The sequence below is a fragment of the Daktulosphaira vitifoliae genome, unplaced genomic scaffold, assembly GCF_025091365.1.
Source record: "Daktulosphaira vitifoliae isolate Bord-2020 unplaced genomic scaffold, ASM2509136v1 Scaffold_2, whole genome shotgun sequence".
Taxonomy (NCBI): Eukaryota; Metazoa; Arthropoda; class Insecta; order Hemiptera; family Phylloxeridae; genus Daktulosphaira; species Daktulosphaira vitifoliae.
The window spans coordinates 38,898,814-38,919,438 of record NW_026099573.1 but is presented as its reverse complement, the minus strand read 5'-3'; the positions used below and the strand labels follow the sequence as shown (position 1 = coordinate 38,919,438).

The window sequence follows — 20,625 nt, the reverse complement described above, 5'->3', positions numbered from 1 at the left end:
CACAATTTCATACTAAATTTAAAAACTATAATTAGTATTTATTCATATATTATATTTTAAAATCAAAGAACTACTAATCAGGATATAATTAAAGAAATAAGAGTTCATGTTGCTTTTAAAATATTTCACCAATTTCTCTAAAGGAAACACTATCTACAGATTTGCATCGAAGCGTTTCTTATGATAGTGATTTTAATCACTGTCAGATATCATCTATACTTGTCCCATCTATGCCTCGTCCACACTGTGCCTCGACCCCACTGTGCTACCGTTTTTTTTAGGATATTCCTCTTTATTATCAATACTGAGGGAAATTCTTTAAAATTATGGAGCTGATAACATTTGACGTATCATTGAGCAAATTCGGTCTAGCAGGATCGAATGTGATGGCATACATGAACATAAAAAGAAAACATGGAAATGTAAAAATAATAACTTCGCAGCTACACACCGAATGTAATAGCGATTTATTTTAGATTTATGATTTATATAGCAACATGTTACAAAAAAATTTGAAATATTATAGATTAGTAGTTGCACACAAATAGAATTAAAAAATTAATTAATTACACAGAAAAATTATTTACTTTTGTAGTTGAATACTTCTATGATATCAAATTTAATTCGACAATAAATACTTTAAAATTATTAGAAATGAATGATTTTTATAGTTTGTATGGATAAAGCTGGTTACGCTACTTTTTATTTTCTTAAGGGATTTTTTTCAATTTTTGAGGGTAATATCTTCAATTAAATACGAATTGTGATCATTTGACGAATCGTTGAAAAAAGTAGGTCAATAAAGGTTGAGAAAATAAATCGCAGCCACAAAAAAAACACATAATAAAATAATATTAACATGAATAAAAATTTCTTCTTACGAGGGGAGACTACAATGATATAATCCTCAATAATTATTGAAGTTAATGAATCTGAATGAGATAAAAATCAAATAATTTAAAATTTTTATTAACTCAAAAAGAAAATATATATTTCGAATTTTATTTTTTTCATAGTAAAGTATATTACATATATTTTTTTCACTTTTTTTTTCTTAAAACTACCATAACTGTTTCTAAAATTAACAAATCAACATAATTTTTTTTTATATTGAAATCTTTTTTTTTCCTTCATTTGATACCATTTTTTTGAAAATATAACACTTGATCTGCTCACAGGCTATAGGGTCAATCCATGCCAAATCATCCAGAAGTGGTTGCACGACCACCTCATATTTTTCTGAAATTTTCAAGGTTTATTCATTATGCTATATTTAGATTAAAAAATTTTTTTTTTTTTTTATGATCTTCCCATTTTTATGGCTATTTCAATGTAAAAAAAGTTAAAAATAGCTAGATCGATAAAAAACACACAGATTATTCAATTTCAACTCAATCAAGTTAAAATTTTAGATTTGACCCTATTATAACTTAAAGTTTACATTAAAAAAAATAAAAAAAAAATTATGTGAAATTCTAAACTTAAATGACTTTCAAAAAATGGCGCTTTTTTTGTGAAAATTGGCGTTTTTGAACTCACTTAAAACCATTAAGAAGTTATTATTTTATTGTGATTTTTACATGTATGTATAGTGTATAATCTATGTTTCAACTAAATTTCAAATATTTAAAACAATTATCTTGGGATTTAGAGGCCTACAAAGTTAGAAATTTTATAAAAATACGTGTATTCTATGTGCAATATCTCTGTTGGGTAATCTAATTTCCAAAAAAATTTTTTTTAGTTTTGTAGATATATATCTGTTTTATACACCATAAAAATTGGAAGTTTTAGAAAAATGTGTAACATGTAAAATGTAGCATTAGAAAATCAGTAAAAATCAAATAATTTAATGATAGTTTTTTGTTGTTTTTAAACCACATTTTTGTAATTTTTTTTGTATATCATTGTATATGTAATATATTATAATTCAATATAATTATTAGACACGTTATAAATATTCAGTTCATTATTTTAGATCGAAAATAAAAAAAAAATAAATAAAATTATTATGATAATATTGTATGTAAAATATTTATAATCATGGTTTTTTTAGTAGTTAGAATATTGTGTCTTTATACATTTTTTTTTTTCATTTTACAGTACATAAAATAAGCTTTAATTTGGATATGTTTAAAGGACGCAGTATTTCCGGAACATTTTTAAAAGTTAAATTGAAAATGTTAGTTTTTGTAAAAAGTTCGAAGCGAAGCTAAAATTACTACTATGATGTGTTTTTTTTGTGTCTGTTACCACTATTTCACAGCTTTCATCGGACCAATTTCTTTCAACGATCCGTAAAAAGAACACAAATCGAATCTAATTGAAAATATTGCCCTAAAAATTAAAAAAATTCCCTCATTTCCTGAAAATCCCCCCCAAAATTACTCTTTTTAAAATCAGTTAAATTTTATATTTTTTTTTCTTAAAACTACCATAACTTATTCAAAAATTAACAATTCAAAATATTTTTTTTTATAGAAGCCTTAGGCGTTTCCTTTTCATTTGATATCATTTTTTTAAAATTCTGATTCTTTATCTACCCACATGGGGGACTCAAGTAGCAACTTTTTTACAAAAGTAAATTTTTTCAACTTGATTTTTGAAAATGATCCGGAAATACTTTGTCCTTTAAATATATGTTAAAATAAGCTTATGGTACGTACTATAAATTAAAAAACAAATATTTATCCCAACGACCTACCTTTTATATGCAAATGGCCAAAGTTGAACAAATTTATTAAATATTTATTCATATATTACTCTTATTCTTTTCAAAATTCACCATTCCGAGATAATCGCGTTTAAAATTTCAAGTCTGGTGTATGTGAATATTACAACTCACGCTTTATAACGATGCAAGTTTACATCTATTGCTCAGATCTTTATAAAAATTTGGGGAAATGTTGTTAACGAGTTGTACTTCAATATAAAACAATAAACAATTTTATGATATTTTGTAATAAATAAGGTATGTAACTGAGCCAGTTTTTAAATGAAGCATAGATTCTGTCACAATTTTCAATGAATCGTAAATTGAGGATATCTGAACCTTTCTTTTATTATTTGAGTTTTTACTTTCATCTCCTACGTGTAATACGAATAAAGAGCAATGTTGCTCATAAATATTGGATTGAAATTTATGAATTAAAGAAAGTGTACTCTTGGCCCTTTTTTATAATTAGGCTTATGTTGAAAATATCATTTCTTTTGGCTAGCTTAACCCAGTAAAATACATTATTTTAAGAATAGGTGACTGTCTTTCTTGCTGCTCACAAATGACTATCCTATCGTTTATTTTGAGAAAATAATAATTTTTAGATTTTTCCCTTTACTTACACTATAATACCGTAATGTCAAATTTCATATTTTTTTCTTATACACATTAAGTCAGTAACAAAAATAAAAACTAAAATCTTTCTATTGTGAAATAGATTAACATTAAGGGCTATTTTTATTTTTTATAGTATTTTAAGCTGCTAGAGCCTAATCTATGTTTCAAATGTTTAAAGTCTATCTTAAAAGGAAACAAAGATACGAGAGTAAGATAAACCGGATGAATTGTTTTGTATAAAGATACACTTAGATAATCAGATATATAATTTATTATATAATTATAAACTATATAATTTGGCATTGCACAATGGGTTCATATTAATAAAAATTAAATTTTACATCTTCGGAAAATTGACAATTTTTTTGTATGTTTGAATGTATCACTATTAACAAATTACCCTTTTTTCTATAACTAGCACTAAGTGAGCCATCCTGGAATTACCGTAAAGTATTACTTTAGGAGGGTTACTAATAAAATACTGAATCCAGTAAAGTTTTCATTAATTTAACATTATTACATAATAAAATTCTATATTATGTTATATAAATTATGTTCAATTAGCTGAGATATATTTAAAAATATATATTAATAACGAGTTATTAATAGGTATTAAAAAGTCTAAAAGACTAAAATAGTAGGATGAATATCTACCTCAATACCTGTTGAAAATAATATAGTCAGTAATTATGTCCAGTCTAGCTCCATTCAGCAATTTAAATCTTATAAATCTATATATATTATCTTGTATCAACATATTTGTGTATAACACCTCTCCACTACACTCAGAAAAAAAAAATATATATAATAAATTAATTTAAGATCAGGCTATTCAATATGAACATATTTTTTTACTGTGAAATAAATACAAAATAAAAATAATAAAATCAACAGTATTGCTAAAAATAAACAGTAACAAAAGAATAAATAAAATCACATATTTGAATAGTTATGAAATATAAACAATTAATAATGCCAACGTAATGATATACTAATAAAACATTTTTTATAAAAATTAATAAAAACCCTTGTAGTTGATTAATGGCCTAAAAAATAAATTTTCAAATAAATACGTGTCGTTCCTTTTAACGAAACCTAATCTTGTTGTTACAGCAACGATAATCAAAAGCCTAACGAAAGTTTCGAAGAAAACTTCTTACGACGCTGTTGGAAACAGCCTGTTTTTGCAAATTTTTTTATCCACACTTAGGGCCACATTTTCTTATCACACTTTCAGCTAATTTACTTCTAAAATATCTTCTTACTAATGCGCTCATTAGTTTTTCGTACTCGCGGTCAGGTAGGTTGGGATAATCGTCTGTAAACGCTTTTACCACGGCTTTGGCACTTGCTTTGCAACATTCGCACATGCATTTGGCGTAGTCCCATAGGCAATCTAATGTAGGCAATAGATTAAATGGTGGAGGTAGATCAGTGTGTACAGAGAATGACAGAAATACTTGCGTCCGACCGAAAACCCATTCTACGTACGAGTTACCAGTCACCCGCTGGAATGTATTGGTCATGGTGGCTATAAGCATGTTAAGCATGACGATCACTGTCAGTGTCTCGAAAATTGCATACAACAGCGTTCCCACAGCTTGCGTGGCGTAATGCTGATTGATAGCAGCAGCGAAGGAGCCGGAACCTTCTTCGGACTGCCACGCATCAGATACGCCGCCATCTTTTTCTGGATTGTACTCTATTACTACTGAGCCGGCCGTTGGTGGTGTCATGCAAAATATTCCCCAAAACAACGTCTTAAGTGTCGCATAAATGCTGACGAACGATGTATCTTGCTCGATATCGCGGTCTCCGTTCGGATCCTTGCGTGTCATGCCGTCGTAGTATTGATACAGACGACACAGGCCAGCTGTGAACGCCAGGATGATGATGCCGAACAATATGGCAAATCGGGCAAAGTCGGTCGTCATTCGCCCTAGTGATACTTGCATCGGACCTAGGGCATAGCTTAGCTGACACAAGAACAGAAGCCTCAAGTACGACATGACAGTAGCAATGGCCAACAAACCTTCGGCCAGCAAAACGGGATGATACCAGTACCAATAGCGCCGATCATGTGGATCGACGGCAGCACTGTTGCCATCGACAACTCCTCGGCTAGCGGTTGCTACGGCTATAGCATACCCTTGCGGGAAACCGTAAGTTACGGCCCAACAGCTAAATGTCAAAGCAAATATTGAGTACATGGTGCAATCGTAGACATTCCACAAAACACGGAAATATCGTTTGGGTGATTGAACACAAATCAGCCTTAGAGCTCGTACCAAAAAAGCTATGACGTATATAACCAATGCTGCTTTTACCCACAATCGATGGCCATGAAACGGATTTCCACCGCCTGCGACTCCTTCGAAAAATATTCTGTTACTACCTTTAAACCCATCAAATAGTCCGCTATCAAAGAATCCGCTTTCAACCCCGTCGTCAAAAATTTCGCAGCTAGCAGTTTCGAGGTTTCTTGCTTTACTTTCGCCTCCTCCTACTACAGCTGATTCGACTCGTGGCTTCATTTTACTTGCATTGTTTTCGTATGTTAGTAGTGCCAAGAAAATTGCATACGATGCCATATAGTTAAGCAATCGGTTGACCGGTAACGAATACCATCGGCCGTACCTGGAATACGGCGCCAACAGATGAATTAGTACTACTGGTATAAGCATGGGTATCCGTCCCAGAGCAACGACTGCCTTGCGGACTAGACCCATTCTTTTCCACTCATACCAGTCGCCTGACCATGAAGCCTCAAGTGTCTGTTGAACATAAGCGTGCGCAACAAATTCTTTTTGTTTTGTATCAACGGCTAAAACCAGCCGGTGATAAGGGAAAGCGCCGAAAAAAGTGCAACCCTCCCGATTGGATAGTAGAAGTTGAGTCTCTGTCGATGATCGGCACATGCCAACCAAGTTGACGGCAAATTTACGGGTCTGTAAGTCCAACGATTCATAATCGGACTTAAATATACGGTCGACGTTACCGTGTCTTCGGAGTAATCGACTCAGCCGAAAAGCTTCAAGCACAGGATCTTTGGAGGTCAGTGCGATATATGCTGGATTAGAAATAGCTCTGAACACGGACAATTTTTGATCGGCTGCTCCCAAACCGTTGTTTAGTTGGGCCATAGACTTGCATACCTGTAAAATATAACAAATTTCATTATAAATTTATATTGTCTTGTTATGATTAACACCAAAAAGGATAATATCTTTTTAGCTTCGTTCAAAATTTTAAGAGTTTATAATATGTTAATTATTTATAGTCAATTTTCATCAACTTGTCTTCCCTTTAAAAATAAATTAAGATAGTATTAGGAGTTTAGCGCACAATTATCAAAAATGATTTATGATAAAGAAAAAAAGTAATTGTATAAATTATTTTAACTTCGATACGAATATGAGAAAGTAATAATTTTATCATGAAATTTTTATTTTTTTATTTTAATTTTTGTGTCTATCATTATATTTTTTTAGCTCTCAATGAACCGAGTTTTTTCAACGATATGTCAAAACATTGAAATCATATCTAGCTGAAGATTTTAGCCTTCAACATTAGAACAATTTTTCTTTGTAAAGGATGTATATCCACCAAAAGTTATAATTTTTTAAATTAGTAAAATTTCTACATTTTTTTAACTTTATTTAAACCTATCATAACTTTATGGATAATAACTTTTTTTGAAAATACCATAGGTATTTCGCTTTCTTTTGTTTTAATTTTTTTTAGAAATGTGACCTTTTACCTGCTCATAATGGGGTGTTCAAAATAGCGATTATTGTATACAATATTAATTTTTTAAACTTAATTTATGAAAATATTTCAGAAATACTCCAAGTTTCAAACATACGTAAAAATAAAGCCTATGTTACATACTATAAAATAAAAAAAATTTGTCTCAATAACTTATATCCAAATTGCTATTATTGTTAATAAAACATGCTATTTTTGTGTTAAAATTTTCGATTTTATAATTTATGTTTTCAACTTTAGATTGCTATAATTGTTTGCAAAATGTACAGAGATCAATATATATTTTTTTTATAAATACTTTATACATACTCTTGTTATTCGTCATAGTTTTTTTTTAATCGGACCATTTCTCCTTATAAAAGAGGGGTTCAAAACTTTAACTATACGCATTAAAGAGGCAGAACTCTTTCAACTTAGTTTTTGATAATGTTCTGGAATTTTTTTTTTGAAAAATTACAATACTGAATATTATTTATTTATTATAATTATTACTCATGAAACCAATAATCAGTATATTCTTAAGAAAATATTAGTTGATATTATTTTTGTAATAATCCAACAAATCCTCCTAAAAATTAAACACTATCTAAAAAATTATATTGATGCTTTTTTTTTATAATTTTAATGACTATTGTATATCATTTATATTTGTTCATACTATGAGGTGTGCTCATTGTATTGAGTTTTTCCATTAACTTTTATAAAACAGTTTTTATTTCGAAAATTACATCTTTTAAATTTTAATACAAATATTTTAAATCTTGATCAAATTATAAATTATTAAAAAGTGACCCAAATTTAATGATTCGCAAAAAAGTAACTGTTTATACGCCATTAATTGGTGAAATAAATTAGTTCAATAAATAATGTACTGAACTAACTTTATTATACCTCATCCTATACTATTCTGACAATTCCTGTAATTTTTGGTCCATTAAAATATTTCCTTACTTTTTTTTTTAAATAATTTTTACAATTATAGACTATGTTTTAGTTATGATTCATTGGTCGTATTGTACGAATGTGTTTATCTTGCGTACGTTTGTAATTACCCGCCTATTTTTAGAGTACTATTCCGCTATTTATAGTTTTTATCAGTTTTGAATCCATAGTTTCGCCTTTTTGGCACATTTACAGTGTCCACCGGGGCTCTGGATGCAATCCAGACCTAATCCGGGACCACTCCCCTCTGTGCCGTAGAAGCACTATGCAATCTTCCAACCCACAAATCTCTATGTATAATTCTCGTTATTCTGGTAAGAACAATCAAGGTTCTAAATCTCCAATTAGCCCTTTACACAAAAAACCTAAATCTGACGGTAAAACAAAATCCAATGACCCTTAATCTCAAAATTTTAGTATGGATTGTAGTTCACCTGAAGTTATCGTTGTGACGTCACCCGGTTCGCCAACTTCAAACATAAACTCGCTCTATGTCGATTCTCCTAATATATCAACAGTCAGGCAACCCAATGTTCCTGAATGCTTTCCACTACACTACACTGGTCCCCTTAATGTACTTGTTTCTGCATCTAGCGATAATAACTTAGGTAATTTTCACCCAGTTTAGCTCGGTAAAACTTTTTCCAAACTATTTCCTGGTATTCTGAGCATAAAGCCTTTCGATTCTAAGCGTTTAAAAATCATGTTTGAGTCGGTTAATAACGCCAACAATTGCCTCACTTCCCCTTCTCTTTCTGAACACGGCTACTTTGTGAATATTTCTAGTACTTTACTATATAGTATTGGAATCATACGTCTTGATAAAAGTATCTCTGAACTTTTGGAAAGGTTATGAATGTTCAATCAAAGTTGTTTTATTCAGACGCATTAATATAAAAAAGGATAACATCCTCGTTTCTTCAAATTTAGTTGAACTTAAATTTTTGTCAGCAACTCTTCCTCAAAAATTATCAATATACAAAGTTATTTTTGATGTTTCTCCGAGTATTCGTTCTCCTGTCCAATGTCGTAAGTATTTACGTTTTGGTCACACCCTTCAGTTCTGTCGCAGTAAGGAATGCTGCAGTCACTGCGGTCTCTTTGACCACACTGAATCTAATTGTAACGTCAAATTAACCACACCTCCTTCTTGCATTTTTTGTAAATTTAACCACCCTACGATGGATAGATCTTGCAGCGAATGGTCTGTGCAAAAGGATATTAAAAAAATAATGGGCACAAACAATGTCTCGTTTTCTGAAGCCTACTCGATCAAACGTTCCAGTTTAGTTAATAAAGCTTATACCTTTTCTGATGTTGCTAAAAATACAAATATATCTAGTGTCTAAGTTGTAGCTTCTCCTTCCTTTCCTTCCCTTAGTCATTCTACCAATACATATACAAATAAACAAAAGAAGAAAAAAACGATCTTTCTTTTTACACACTTACAAATCACACGCCAGATTACCTTTATTCGACTATCCTCTAGTGACCCTTATACTAGCTCCTATAGTGTATACTTCAACGTGTTTCCTCGGCTTACCTCCTTCAATCCTCCGTTCTCTTCCTGCAACTTCCGTTAATAATATTTTCAAAGATTATATCTCAGCTAATTTTCCGACTAAATGCTTGATATTCACAGATGGTTCTGTATTAACTAACTCGGTTGGTTGTTCTTTCTTTATTCCTGAACTTAATATTTCATTACAATATTACATTCTTATTATTAAATCACTTATCTTCTAAATTCGATCCCACAATAAATCTATTTTTTTTCACTGGGTGCCGGGCCACGCCGGTATATTAGGTAACGAAACAGCTGATCGTCTTGCTACTTCTACTTCCCCCTTCTTTACTTCTTCTAGTCATAACATTCCCGCTTCTGACTTTCTCCGCCTCTTTCGACAGACAGTTTTTCAAGCCTGGTAGGACAGTTGGGCTACAATAAAATTGAAAACGGTATGTTAGTACCACTCGATATCTCCTTCCATTATTCATTTTCCATGGTTTCATAACCTTGACTTATCCAGAAATATCATTTCTCAGTACTCAGGACTTAGGTTAAGTCATAATCTTCTTTTTAACCATGCATTCCATCTTTCCTTAAATTCTGTTCCCTTCTGTCCCCTACATGATAGTGAAGCTCTATGCGATTTTTCTCATCATCTCTTTGATTGTCCTGCCCTAATTAACAGCAGAAATAAACTATTTAGCCTCTTAGCCTCCCACAACATTAATCCCCCTTCCGTAGCTAATACTCTTAATTCCTGTTTTTCCTTTATTATTATTTCCATAAAATCTTTCTTGAGGAGTGTCATTTAATCTAACATTATTTTATTTTATATTTTTCTATTTACTTATTTATTTATTTTCTCTCATTTTCCATTATTTCAAATAAAAATAAAAATTTAGTAATTTTTTAGTTTGTAAATCTCTATTAACTATAATTTTAATAATATTTAATTTTTCTTTGTTTTTGAGTATACTAACAATTATTGTCATATTTGTTATACCATTATAACATAGCACTGTTATTGTTATACTTCTCATTTACTTATTTTTTCTTTGTTTATAATTGTTAAGTTATTATTTTAATAAAGGCTATAAAAAATAAAAAAATAGACTACGTTTAAAGCTTATTTTTTTTTATTTGTATTTAATAAGAAAAAAAACGATTTTCATTTTTTTCAAACTTTCAAAATAATTATATTTTAGCGGTTATTAAAAAAATGTTGATGGGTTGATAATAGCTTTATGATGATTGGTTTTTTTGAGTTACAACGATTGTAATACATACAGTAGGTGTAAGCTGTAAGCTGTATAAATGGTTATTTAAAACATCGAAAAATTAAAAAAAATATTGTTTTTATTAGAGACAAACAATAAAAAACAAATTTTAAACATATTTAAAACTGTATAAATTAATAAAAAAAAAAGTAATAAAATATTTTAGTAGACCAAAAGTGAATTTGTCAGAAGAGGCTGGATTACTCTGTATAATAAAGTTAGTTCAGTATTTTTAACAATAATTTTCGAGACTTAAAAAGTTTTTTATTATATTTGATGGTATATTTTACACTGTTTTTTTAACTATTTGATATTAACAATTAGTAGCGTATAAATAGTATTTTGATTTTTTTTTTTTGAGTTACTTCATTTATTTAGTTATCATTCTCAAATAAGTGTTACTTGTATAAAGAATATGTTAACTGTTTTTCATGATATTTTCCTGTCTTTATTTTATATAGAAGTGTTTTCATTTTTAAAGGAAAATTTTCCCCTAATCCCTTTTTAATTAATTATTTAAAAAAGAAAGTAACAGGATATATTCTAAATATACATATATAAATATATATTATTTATATTAGTGGATCAATAGTTATAGAATTTGTCAGAACAGGTTGGTATACTCTATGTGCTTCATGCAATAAGTAAATCTTATTTATTATAAAAAAATTCCTTAGAAAAGCTTTAAATTTTTTTACTTGGGTAATTTTTCAAACAAGTGGATTTATCATAGATAAAATTATTTCTGTAAAAATATTTACCTCTTTACAAACACACGTCGGCTCATGTGGTATTTCAATTATGTGGCCCTGTTTCAATAAAAGGTCGATAATCTTGTACCGCCCACACTGGGCGGCTAACACTAGCGGCGTTAGGTACGCTGGGAACACAGTGGATTTATCGTAACCCTCGTACGCCAGATCTGGAACCGTCGCCCTAAAAGCTTCTAACAGTTTGACTACGACCGTGTAACGGTCCTGTCGAATAGCATAGAGTAATGAGTCCCCGATAATCAATCCAGGCTTCGACAGTAACAAGTCGACCATAGGTTCACAATCGGCCTCAATAGCCATGTTCAGCGCCGTCATGCCCCGGTAGTTTTTATAGTTAATCAAGTCTGCGGTGGTGATGGCCGTTCGGTCGTCCGTCTGTAGCTTGTCGAATAAGTTTTGTACGGCCATCACGTTGCATGCACGTACCGCATCGAAAAATTTGCGATGCAACGACTCAGCCGGGTCGAACGGTCGTTCTGGCCCTTCGTCTTCGCTCTCGTCGTTTTCGCCATCGGTATCGGTAGAGCCGTTTATTGTCGTTGAATCGTCTCCATTGGAATTGCCGATCAAAGTGGTTTTCTCGTCGTCGTCTACGTTTCGATTAGACCACTTGACGTGCGATTCGGTCATGATAGTCCTGATTGAGTGCACAGTTTTCGTCACTTTTTCTATAATAATTTATTATTTATTTACTTTTTTTTTTTTTTTAAGAATCACTTATGCGTGAAGTTAACTATTTTGTTCGTTTTATAGTCCATGGCCATCTGTATTCAAAATTGTTGTAAAAAATCATCAAAATATGTAATTCACATCTGTTTAAATTGTTTTCAATAGCAACTTTGGATTTGCTATAGTGATAGACGAGTGTAAGATTTATACAATTGTTAAAATACGCATCATCTGTTCTTCTTGAAAAATTTAACTAGAATCCATTGACCGTCGCCATATATATACAACTGTGTAAACAACAGTGTTATTTTGTTTTTAGTTTATCTTTACAACTTGGACACATTAATTACAAATAATAATTACATTTTTATTAAATGATAAGAAAATATACCCATCTTTATCCTTGTGCAGCCTTACACTCATGGGCGTAGCTTGTAAAATTTGTCTGTAGGGGTTATTTTATAGTTTTGGGTAATAGACCTGGGAAATTTACATTCTTCACATTGCTTTATCTCTCTCTTTTCTTAAAAACATTCAATTCATTTACGCGGCTAGGCCCTCACACCTTTCATGCAAACTATCCGAATTTTTAGTCTGCAAAGCCACCAGGGGTAATTTAAACAGTTAAATATTTAAATGTAGTGGTGTCATTTGTGACGGACAAGGTGGACATTTACCACTCCTCCTTAAAAATTGTGTGTTTTTAAATTCATTAAATGTTCACAAAAATCAAATTAGTGTGAAATATGACTAATCATATATGATTTTAGAAATTTTTGTTATGGAAAGATTATTCGTCCTTCACCAACATAAACAATTAATAACTGTACTAGTGCCTGATCAGCACAAACGACCCTACAGCTCAACTATGAGTATACGGCGCGCGGGTGTAAATAAACCGATTACACACATTACTTAAATTATATAAAAACATAACGAATGCAGTGGACATTTTGCGGCAACTTACTTTTATTGATCTGATAACTAATAAATAAATAATATTAAATAGAAATAAATGCTTGTTATCGTAGTTAGTTGAGAGTCTATATTTATTTGGTCACAAAACCGCTAACTGGCCTTTTAGTGGGGTATAAATTATATAGGGCCATCGTTGTCCCGTTTAAGTACAGCTTAGCCAATTGTTAGGGCCATAGTGGGAAAGCACGTTGCATTTTATTGTCATATAAAAGTATTTTTTATATTACAGATTATTCGCAATTATAAATGGGGGTTATAAAAACAGGACACAAATGTTGTTCGTGTTGTCTATTATGAGTTAACATTTACCTGTAAAAAGTTAAATATTTTGAATCATGGATATTAAATTTGAACAAATGCAAAGAATTATTTTTTTAGAATATAAAAATAAAAAACGGTAGCACAATGAAGTCGAGGCACAGTGTAGACAAGGCATAGATGGGACAAGTATAGATGATATTTGACAGTGATTAAAATCACTATTATAAGAAACGCTTCGATGCAAATCTGTAGATAGAGTTTCATTTAGAGAAATTTGTGGATTATTCCAAAAGCAACATCAACTCTTATTTCTTTGATTATATCCTAATTAGTAGTTCTTTGATTTTAAAATATAATATATGAATAAATACTAATTATAATTATTAAATTTAGTATGAAAATAAAAAAGTAAAAAAAATTTAATAAGTTTAATTTCTTATGTCTTATGACCTTTATTCTATGTCAATTAAATTATATAATATTCATGAAAGTCAATATATTCTCCTAATAAGATATTTTAAAATAAAATAAAATACAAAACCTAGAATTTTAATAGAAAAATAGCATATTTTTGAATACGGTAGCCATTTGCGCATAGAAGATAGGTCGTCGGGACAAATTTTTTTTTTTATTTTTTAGTACATAAAATAAGCTTTAATTTTATATATGTTTAAAGGACGCAGTATTTCCGGAACATTTTCAAAAATTAAGTTGAAAAAGTTATTTTTTGTAAAAAAGTTGCTATTTTAAATCCCCCCCAATGAGCAGGTTAAGTGTTAGATTTTCAAAAAAATGATATCAAATGAAAGGTAAATATCTAAGGTTTTAGTATAAAAAAAAATTATGTTGATTTGTTGATTTTTCAAAAAGTTATGGAAGTTTTAAGAAAAAAAAGTGAAAAAATTTCGAAAATTAGCGATTTTTAAATTTGTAATTTTTTTGGATATTTCCCCCATTTGCGGGGAACGAGGGAATTTTTTTCAATTTTTAAGGGTAATGTCTTCAACTAGATACGATTTGTGATCTTTTGACGTATTTTTGAAAGAAATCGGTCCAGTGAGAGCTGAGAAAAAGTGGCAACAGACATAAAAAAAAAAAAAAACACATCATAGTAAAATTAATACCTTCTCCGCTTCGCATCGAAGCTAAAATATAGATAATAGTTATAACTCGTAACGGTAATCAAATATTATTTCAAATTACTTTTTATTATCAAGAAATAAGTTTTTTTTTTGTTATAAAACTTTTTTGTTATATAGTAGTTACAACCAAAATTTATTTTTCAAAGTTATTATAACTTAAGGAGAAATTTAGTAAAGAATAAATAAATCATTCTGTAAATGTAAATTTTGAATAAATTTCGACGGGAGACCGATCCTTTGGGAGCTTCCTCAGATACGGTCTTAGTCTTAAGTATTTCTATTATCTTATTTCAACATTATTAATTAACTAAATGACTGTCTGATGCAGTTTTTATTCTAAAATTCTAATGAATGCTTGATATAAAACTTCTGGTTTGAATAATATTTATTTAGTTGCTAGGATAAACATTAATGATCATTTTTAATGGCTTATATAATTGTTTCGTCAATTATTATGTACTACTGAAAGCGATTTTTTTCTTATACAATTTTTTTTTGTTATTATAGATTTATATTTGTAAACTTATTTGTAACAATCCAACATAATTATTATTTCGTTACGCTATTTGAGATAATCAGTTTTAATTTTTGTAACATGAAATCCAAGCGTAGTTTCTTTAGTTGTTTTTCTAACAACTGTATATGGAGGTTTATACGAGGAATCAAAACTAATAAATGTGAACCACTGGTAGAAACGAATAGTAAAAAAAGATATCCTATAACTTTGATCATTTTTGAGACTTAATATATTTTTAAACTTTTATTCGATTTTTGTCAAAATTAGTGAATCATTTAAAGAATAAAAGAATAGAAAAATCTGATATTGGCTCGCAAAAATACTGTAAGCATTTACAATATATTGATGAGAATCCAACGTTCGGGCTTGATATAAGTCATATAAAAGACGTAAATATTTTATCTTTCATCGATCCGGTTTGTTTTTTACAAATATTTTTTTTATTTGTAGTTTAATATTTTTAAACTGCTATAAATAAAACTTTTCCTAGGATGACTTATCCAATAGTGTACAATGTAATCCATCTCTACGTCTACCTAGAATTCGTCCAGAAGCAACAAGCACAATTGTATCTAAAAGAACTTGTAGACAAAAAGAAAAAGGTTTGTAGTAATTTTTTAAGCTTAAAGCAGATTCTTTAATGAAATTAAAATTAGTATTTTATTTCGATAAAAGTGAGTATATACAAGAAATTTTTTAGCACTCAAAATAAAAAAAAAATTGTAAATGCATTGTATTAATTTTTTGTTGGGTGACATATAGTTTAATCAAAATCAATAAAACTCATTTTTCCAGAAACTATTGAAAATTAAAAATTTTTGTGAAGAAAAAAACTGTTAGGTTTAAAAAACGATACAAATATATGAAGCTTAATAATTTATTTTTTCATCCCTTTAATAATAATAATCCTTGAAATCAATTTTCTTAAATGGGACGCCTATTTTCTACTCGATAATAATTTTGTTCTTATGATTTTTTTATTCGATAAATAATTTGTATTTCAATATTGTTTAAAGATTTGAATACCAAGGAAAAATTTATCTTCTTCTTTCTTCTGCAGTATTCAATCTAAAGATTGGTTTGCAGTAACTTCCGTGTTTCTCTATTACTAGCTTTCCTCTTCAACTCTTAATATGAAATATATCCTTGATCTTCTATTTTCTGACTTATGTATTGAAATATTGGTCTCCCTCTATGATTTTTTCCACCGATTATTCCTTCTAAGATTATTAATAGCAACCCATCGTGTCTACGACCTATTAATTCATTTCGTCTTTTATGTATACTCTTTATATTAATTTCCTCTCAGATACCCTTTCTAAAAATTCTTCATTAGTAGTTCTATTAGTTCAACTAATCTTTTCTATCTTCCTGTAGCACTACATATCGAATTTTTCTCTTGCAATAGTCCATGTTTCGCATCCATACATGGACTATTGCAAGAGAAAAATAACACGATACTTTAGATGTACGTTTTTAGTAGATTCTTTCTCTAATATTATTATTATTGGTTATTGTTTTTTGAAGTAAAAAAACTTCATTTCTTATTATATGCCACCTTAGCTTAGGATATTCTCTTTATAATTTCCTTTTTCTATTTCCCAACTGATAAGAATAGTGCTACTCAAGTATATGAAATTTTTTACTTGTTCTACAGTTTCATCGTTCTTTAATTTTATTCTTATGTTATTGTCTTTATTACATACTAGGGCTTTCATCCTCTTTGCGTTTATTTTTATATGTAAATATTTTTCTATAATCTTTTCCAATGTTCCTAAAATTTTTTTTTAGATCTTTTTTATACTCCCCTATATTGCAATGTTGTCCGCGAATCTTAGCATGTTTGTTCCTAGCTGTGTCCTCTCTCTTATAATATATATGATGGCCTTATTAATATAGGCATTAAATATTATTGACCCTGTCTAACACCTATCATTATTTTGTTCTTTTTTTGAATATCTCCCATTTTTATGATTGCTATTTATACAATTGATATAGCAGTTTTTATTCCGTGGTTGCAATTCCAATTCTTTTCAGCAATTTTAATATTATTTCCTAGTTAACATTATCGAATGTTTTCTTTATGTCAACAAAGGCAATAAACTTCGACTTATCTTTACGTATTCTTTTCTCCACTATTAATCTTAAAGCCAAGAGAAGAAGAGATATTTCTCTCGTAACCATATTTTTTCTAAATCCGAATTGATCCTCTGATAATATTTCTTCTATCTTCTTTTCCATTTTCTTATACATAATTTTTGTTAATATCTTTGAGGCATGCGAGAGAATGCTAATCATTTGATATTGATCTTTTTAGCTGATGTTTTCTTTGGAATGGGAATAGATATACTTTTTACAAAGTCGGTAGGCATATACTCCATTCTGTAAATATCTCTAATGAGTTTAAATAATTCATTCACCATATTTTCTCCTGTTTTCTTCCAAAGCTCGGCTTGAATCTCATCTATTCCTGCCGTTTTCTTTATTTTTAAGTCTCTTAATGCTTTGTCAAATTATTCTCTTAATACCGGAAATTCTACATACTCTTCATCTTGCTCCATAAACAGTGAAATAACAATAGAATTTCGGACTAAAATCTCTTAACTTTAACATTTGAAACAATTAAACGGATGATTGTATAGAAAAAATTATAAGAACAATATTGTTAGTAATTTTTTCTTCTATTATATTAGCAAGTTTAAAATAAGGATTCTATTTAAAAAATATCATTTAATATTTAATAACTTTTAAAGAATTAAAAAAAATATTTAATACCACATATTATGTAAGTTTTTTGAAACAAATAATTTTTCTCTGTATAAATAAAATAAAAAATGTTCAATAGTTTTTGAGAAAGTAAATATCTTACTAGACTTTTTCACCTTGCATATCCTTATTCCCTTAATTCGACTATTGAGCAAGACTATTGAGTTTATGTCATTATAATTTTATTTGAATGAAAAAAATATTTTACCAGAATCATAAGCCTTTAATTATTTTTTCATAGTTTTTCACTTTTGTTCAAAAATGATCTTGTTTTATAACATTTGCCTATACAAGGTGTTCAGTAAGTCAGGAAACGGGTATCTATTGTTCTCATTGTTTGTAACAATGAGAACAATAGATACCCGTTTCCTGACTTACTGAACACCCTGTATATTAGAATTTTAGAGCTTGATATTATTAATTTTCTTTCAATTTGTATGATATTCGCCGCTCTTAAAAATACTCAATTAAGTTATTAGAACTATGAATTTTAAACTAGATAATATTATACATATGACATAATGAATTTACTTTAATTAACTTTAAGATTCCTACTCTAAGTAGGTAGGCTAACATTGAATAAACATGTTTTATATAAATGTAATTTGTGTTTTTTTTAAATAGATGATAGCTTAAAATTAATTACTCAGAAATTATCGATCATTACAGGTAAAATTATTTGACATACTACGTATAAATTACAATTTGTATTCTTAATGAATGCCAAAAATATTTTTTTAGACGAAATGAACGAAATAAAAACAGACATGTCGCAATTAAAAAAGATATTTGAAAATTATGTGGAACGTAAAAGCATATCTGAAAACAGCGATACAGAAAGTAATTTTTAATGTTATTTTTTATTAAAAAATGATTACTATTAAAGTGGCATATATCTATACATATACATGTATTGCGATCATAATGTATACATATAGTGTGTTCAGTAAGAAAACGGGTTTCTATTATTCTTATTGTTATTACAATTGACCTGTTTCCTTATTTACTGAACAATTTGTATAAGACCGGCTGCATACAGACATCTTTGCATGGAAACATACTTATAAAAAATTTAGAGGTGGTATTAATCCAATAAAAAATGTTTTATTATGCAACACATAAATTTTGATATCGGCCACAAAAACATTAAAGTAAAATAGTTGAATTCATTTTATTTTCATTTTTTTTCTTTTATTTAATAAAAAAATTAGAAAAGGAGTATCTATTTCTATTTATTTCTGTTTAATTGAACTGAAAACTTTTACACTTATTTTTAAATTACTAATAATATACTAATATAATTAATTTAGTAATATACTTATTTATATTTTTAATTACTTTTGAATTATTTTACTAAAAGATTGTCCTACAAAATTTTTATCAAAGAAAAATTATTAGAAATTATTTGTTGCTTAGTCTGTTTTAAAAATCAAACCATAAAAAAAAGGTTTAGTAAAACCTTCCTGTACGGCTTACTGTAAGGGCAACTGATAACTAATAAATAGTTTTTGACTAATGTAATATTTCCAAAATAAATAAATATTTTTTGTAAACAAAAAAGAAACTTGTTCAGCTTAATAAATACGAATAAATAATAAACAACTGATTAAAAAAAGGGTATTTCTTTATTTGTAAATCCGTTGACTAAAATCAACTTGGCTTTATAAACAATAAATAAGTAACAAATTGAGAGGCGATTTAAATATAAAAGTACCAAAAAATTAAATAACTAAACTTTTTATTGTAACAAAAAATTGCATTTCAATTAAGATTATGCAAGTTATTTAATCATTGAAAACTAATAAAAATATTGATTTTTATTACTACTGAGCTAAACAATTAAGAAATATAATCATTCATGCAACTTAAAATTAGTTATGCAAAAGTATGGATACTATCAGAATAAATTAAACTATAACTTTACTTGAATTACTACCTGCAAGTGTATTACAATAATATTCCAACCATGGTAATAAAAAACTATATGAATTTCCAACAATAATATAAACAGTGCATTTTAAACGATGAATTTGACTATAATGTTTTATGTACAAACATGAACCTGTTAAACTATAATATGTTTTGTGTACTGAAATTAATAACATGAATATTTGAAAACGACATACAGTTTTACAATTTAAATTGAACTTTAGTACTTTGAAAAAAGTCTTTACTTTAGAATAAAACAATTTACTAATTTATACGAAAAAAAAACTTAACCTATTTCATTTGACAACAGTACTTATAATTTCCATTTGAATACAACAACCGGCCACTGATGAGGCGTCCGAACAGCTGATGGTACGAGAACCATCATCTAGTCACACCCATACCGCCAAATATTAACAATCCAAATCTCGCGCTTGGCGCGAATAGCTATTATTGATTATTTTTAGAATATATATTTTACATTTTTGCATCTTATTTTCATTATTTCTAATAGAACTTTATAATTCTAAATTATTATTACAGCAAATTTGTTGTCAATCAAATAATAAAAACATGAGAAGGTACTATGAAAATATCGAATAAAATTAATTTATTTTAAGTAATGGAATTTAAAACGTGATTTTCGATTAATACTTTTGAAGGAGTGTTTTTTTGATATAATATAAGCTAAAAATACAAAAAGTTTTTTAGTATTATCTCTTCTATTGAAAAATTTAAAAATGCGTCACTATCTGAACT

The 20,625-nt window shown here is 28.6% G+C and overlaps 2 protein-coding genes across 3 annotated transcripts in view; one reads left to right on the top strand and one right to left on the bottom strand.

The window, feature by feature from the left end:
• LOC126899488 (uncharacterized) overlaps positions 1-20,625 on the top strand; it is a 29,604-nt gene that overhangs the window by 6,179 nt on the left and 2,800 nt on the right. Inside the window, exons 2-4 of one of the 2 annotated variants that reach the window (XM_050674458.1) lie at positions 15,662-15,773; positions 18,562-18,606; positions 18,679-18,777. In XM_050674458.1, coding sequence (XP_050530415.1) covers positions 18,684-18,777 — 94 coding nt within the window. In that variant the 5' untranslated portion in view covers positions 15,662-15,773; positions 18,562-18,606; positions 18,679-18,683. Of the gene's footprint in view, positions 1-15,574; positions 15,774-18,561; positions 18,607-18,678; positions 18,778-20,625 lie in introns of those variants that run through there. The other variant, XM_050674459.1, reaches the window with a different exon arrangement.
• On the bottom strand, positions 3,650-19,960 carry LOC126899483 (short transient receptor potential channel 3-like). Its single transcript, XM_050674449.1, has 3 exons — positions 19,874-19,960; positions 11,593-12,560; positions 3,650-6,489 (listed from the first exon to the last, which is right to left on the bottom strand). Exons 2-3 carry the CDS (start codon positions 12,232-12,234, stop codon positions 4,531-4,533), a joined length of 2,601 nt encoding a protein of 866 aa, XP_050530406.1. The 5' UTR covers positions 12,235-12,560; positions 19,874-19,960; the 3' UTR covers positions 3,650-4,530.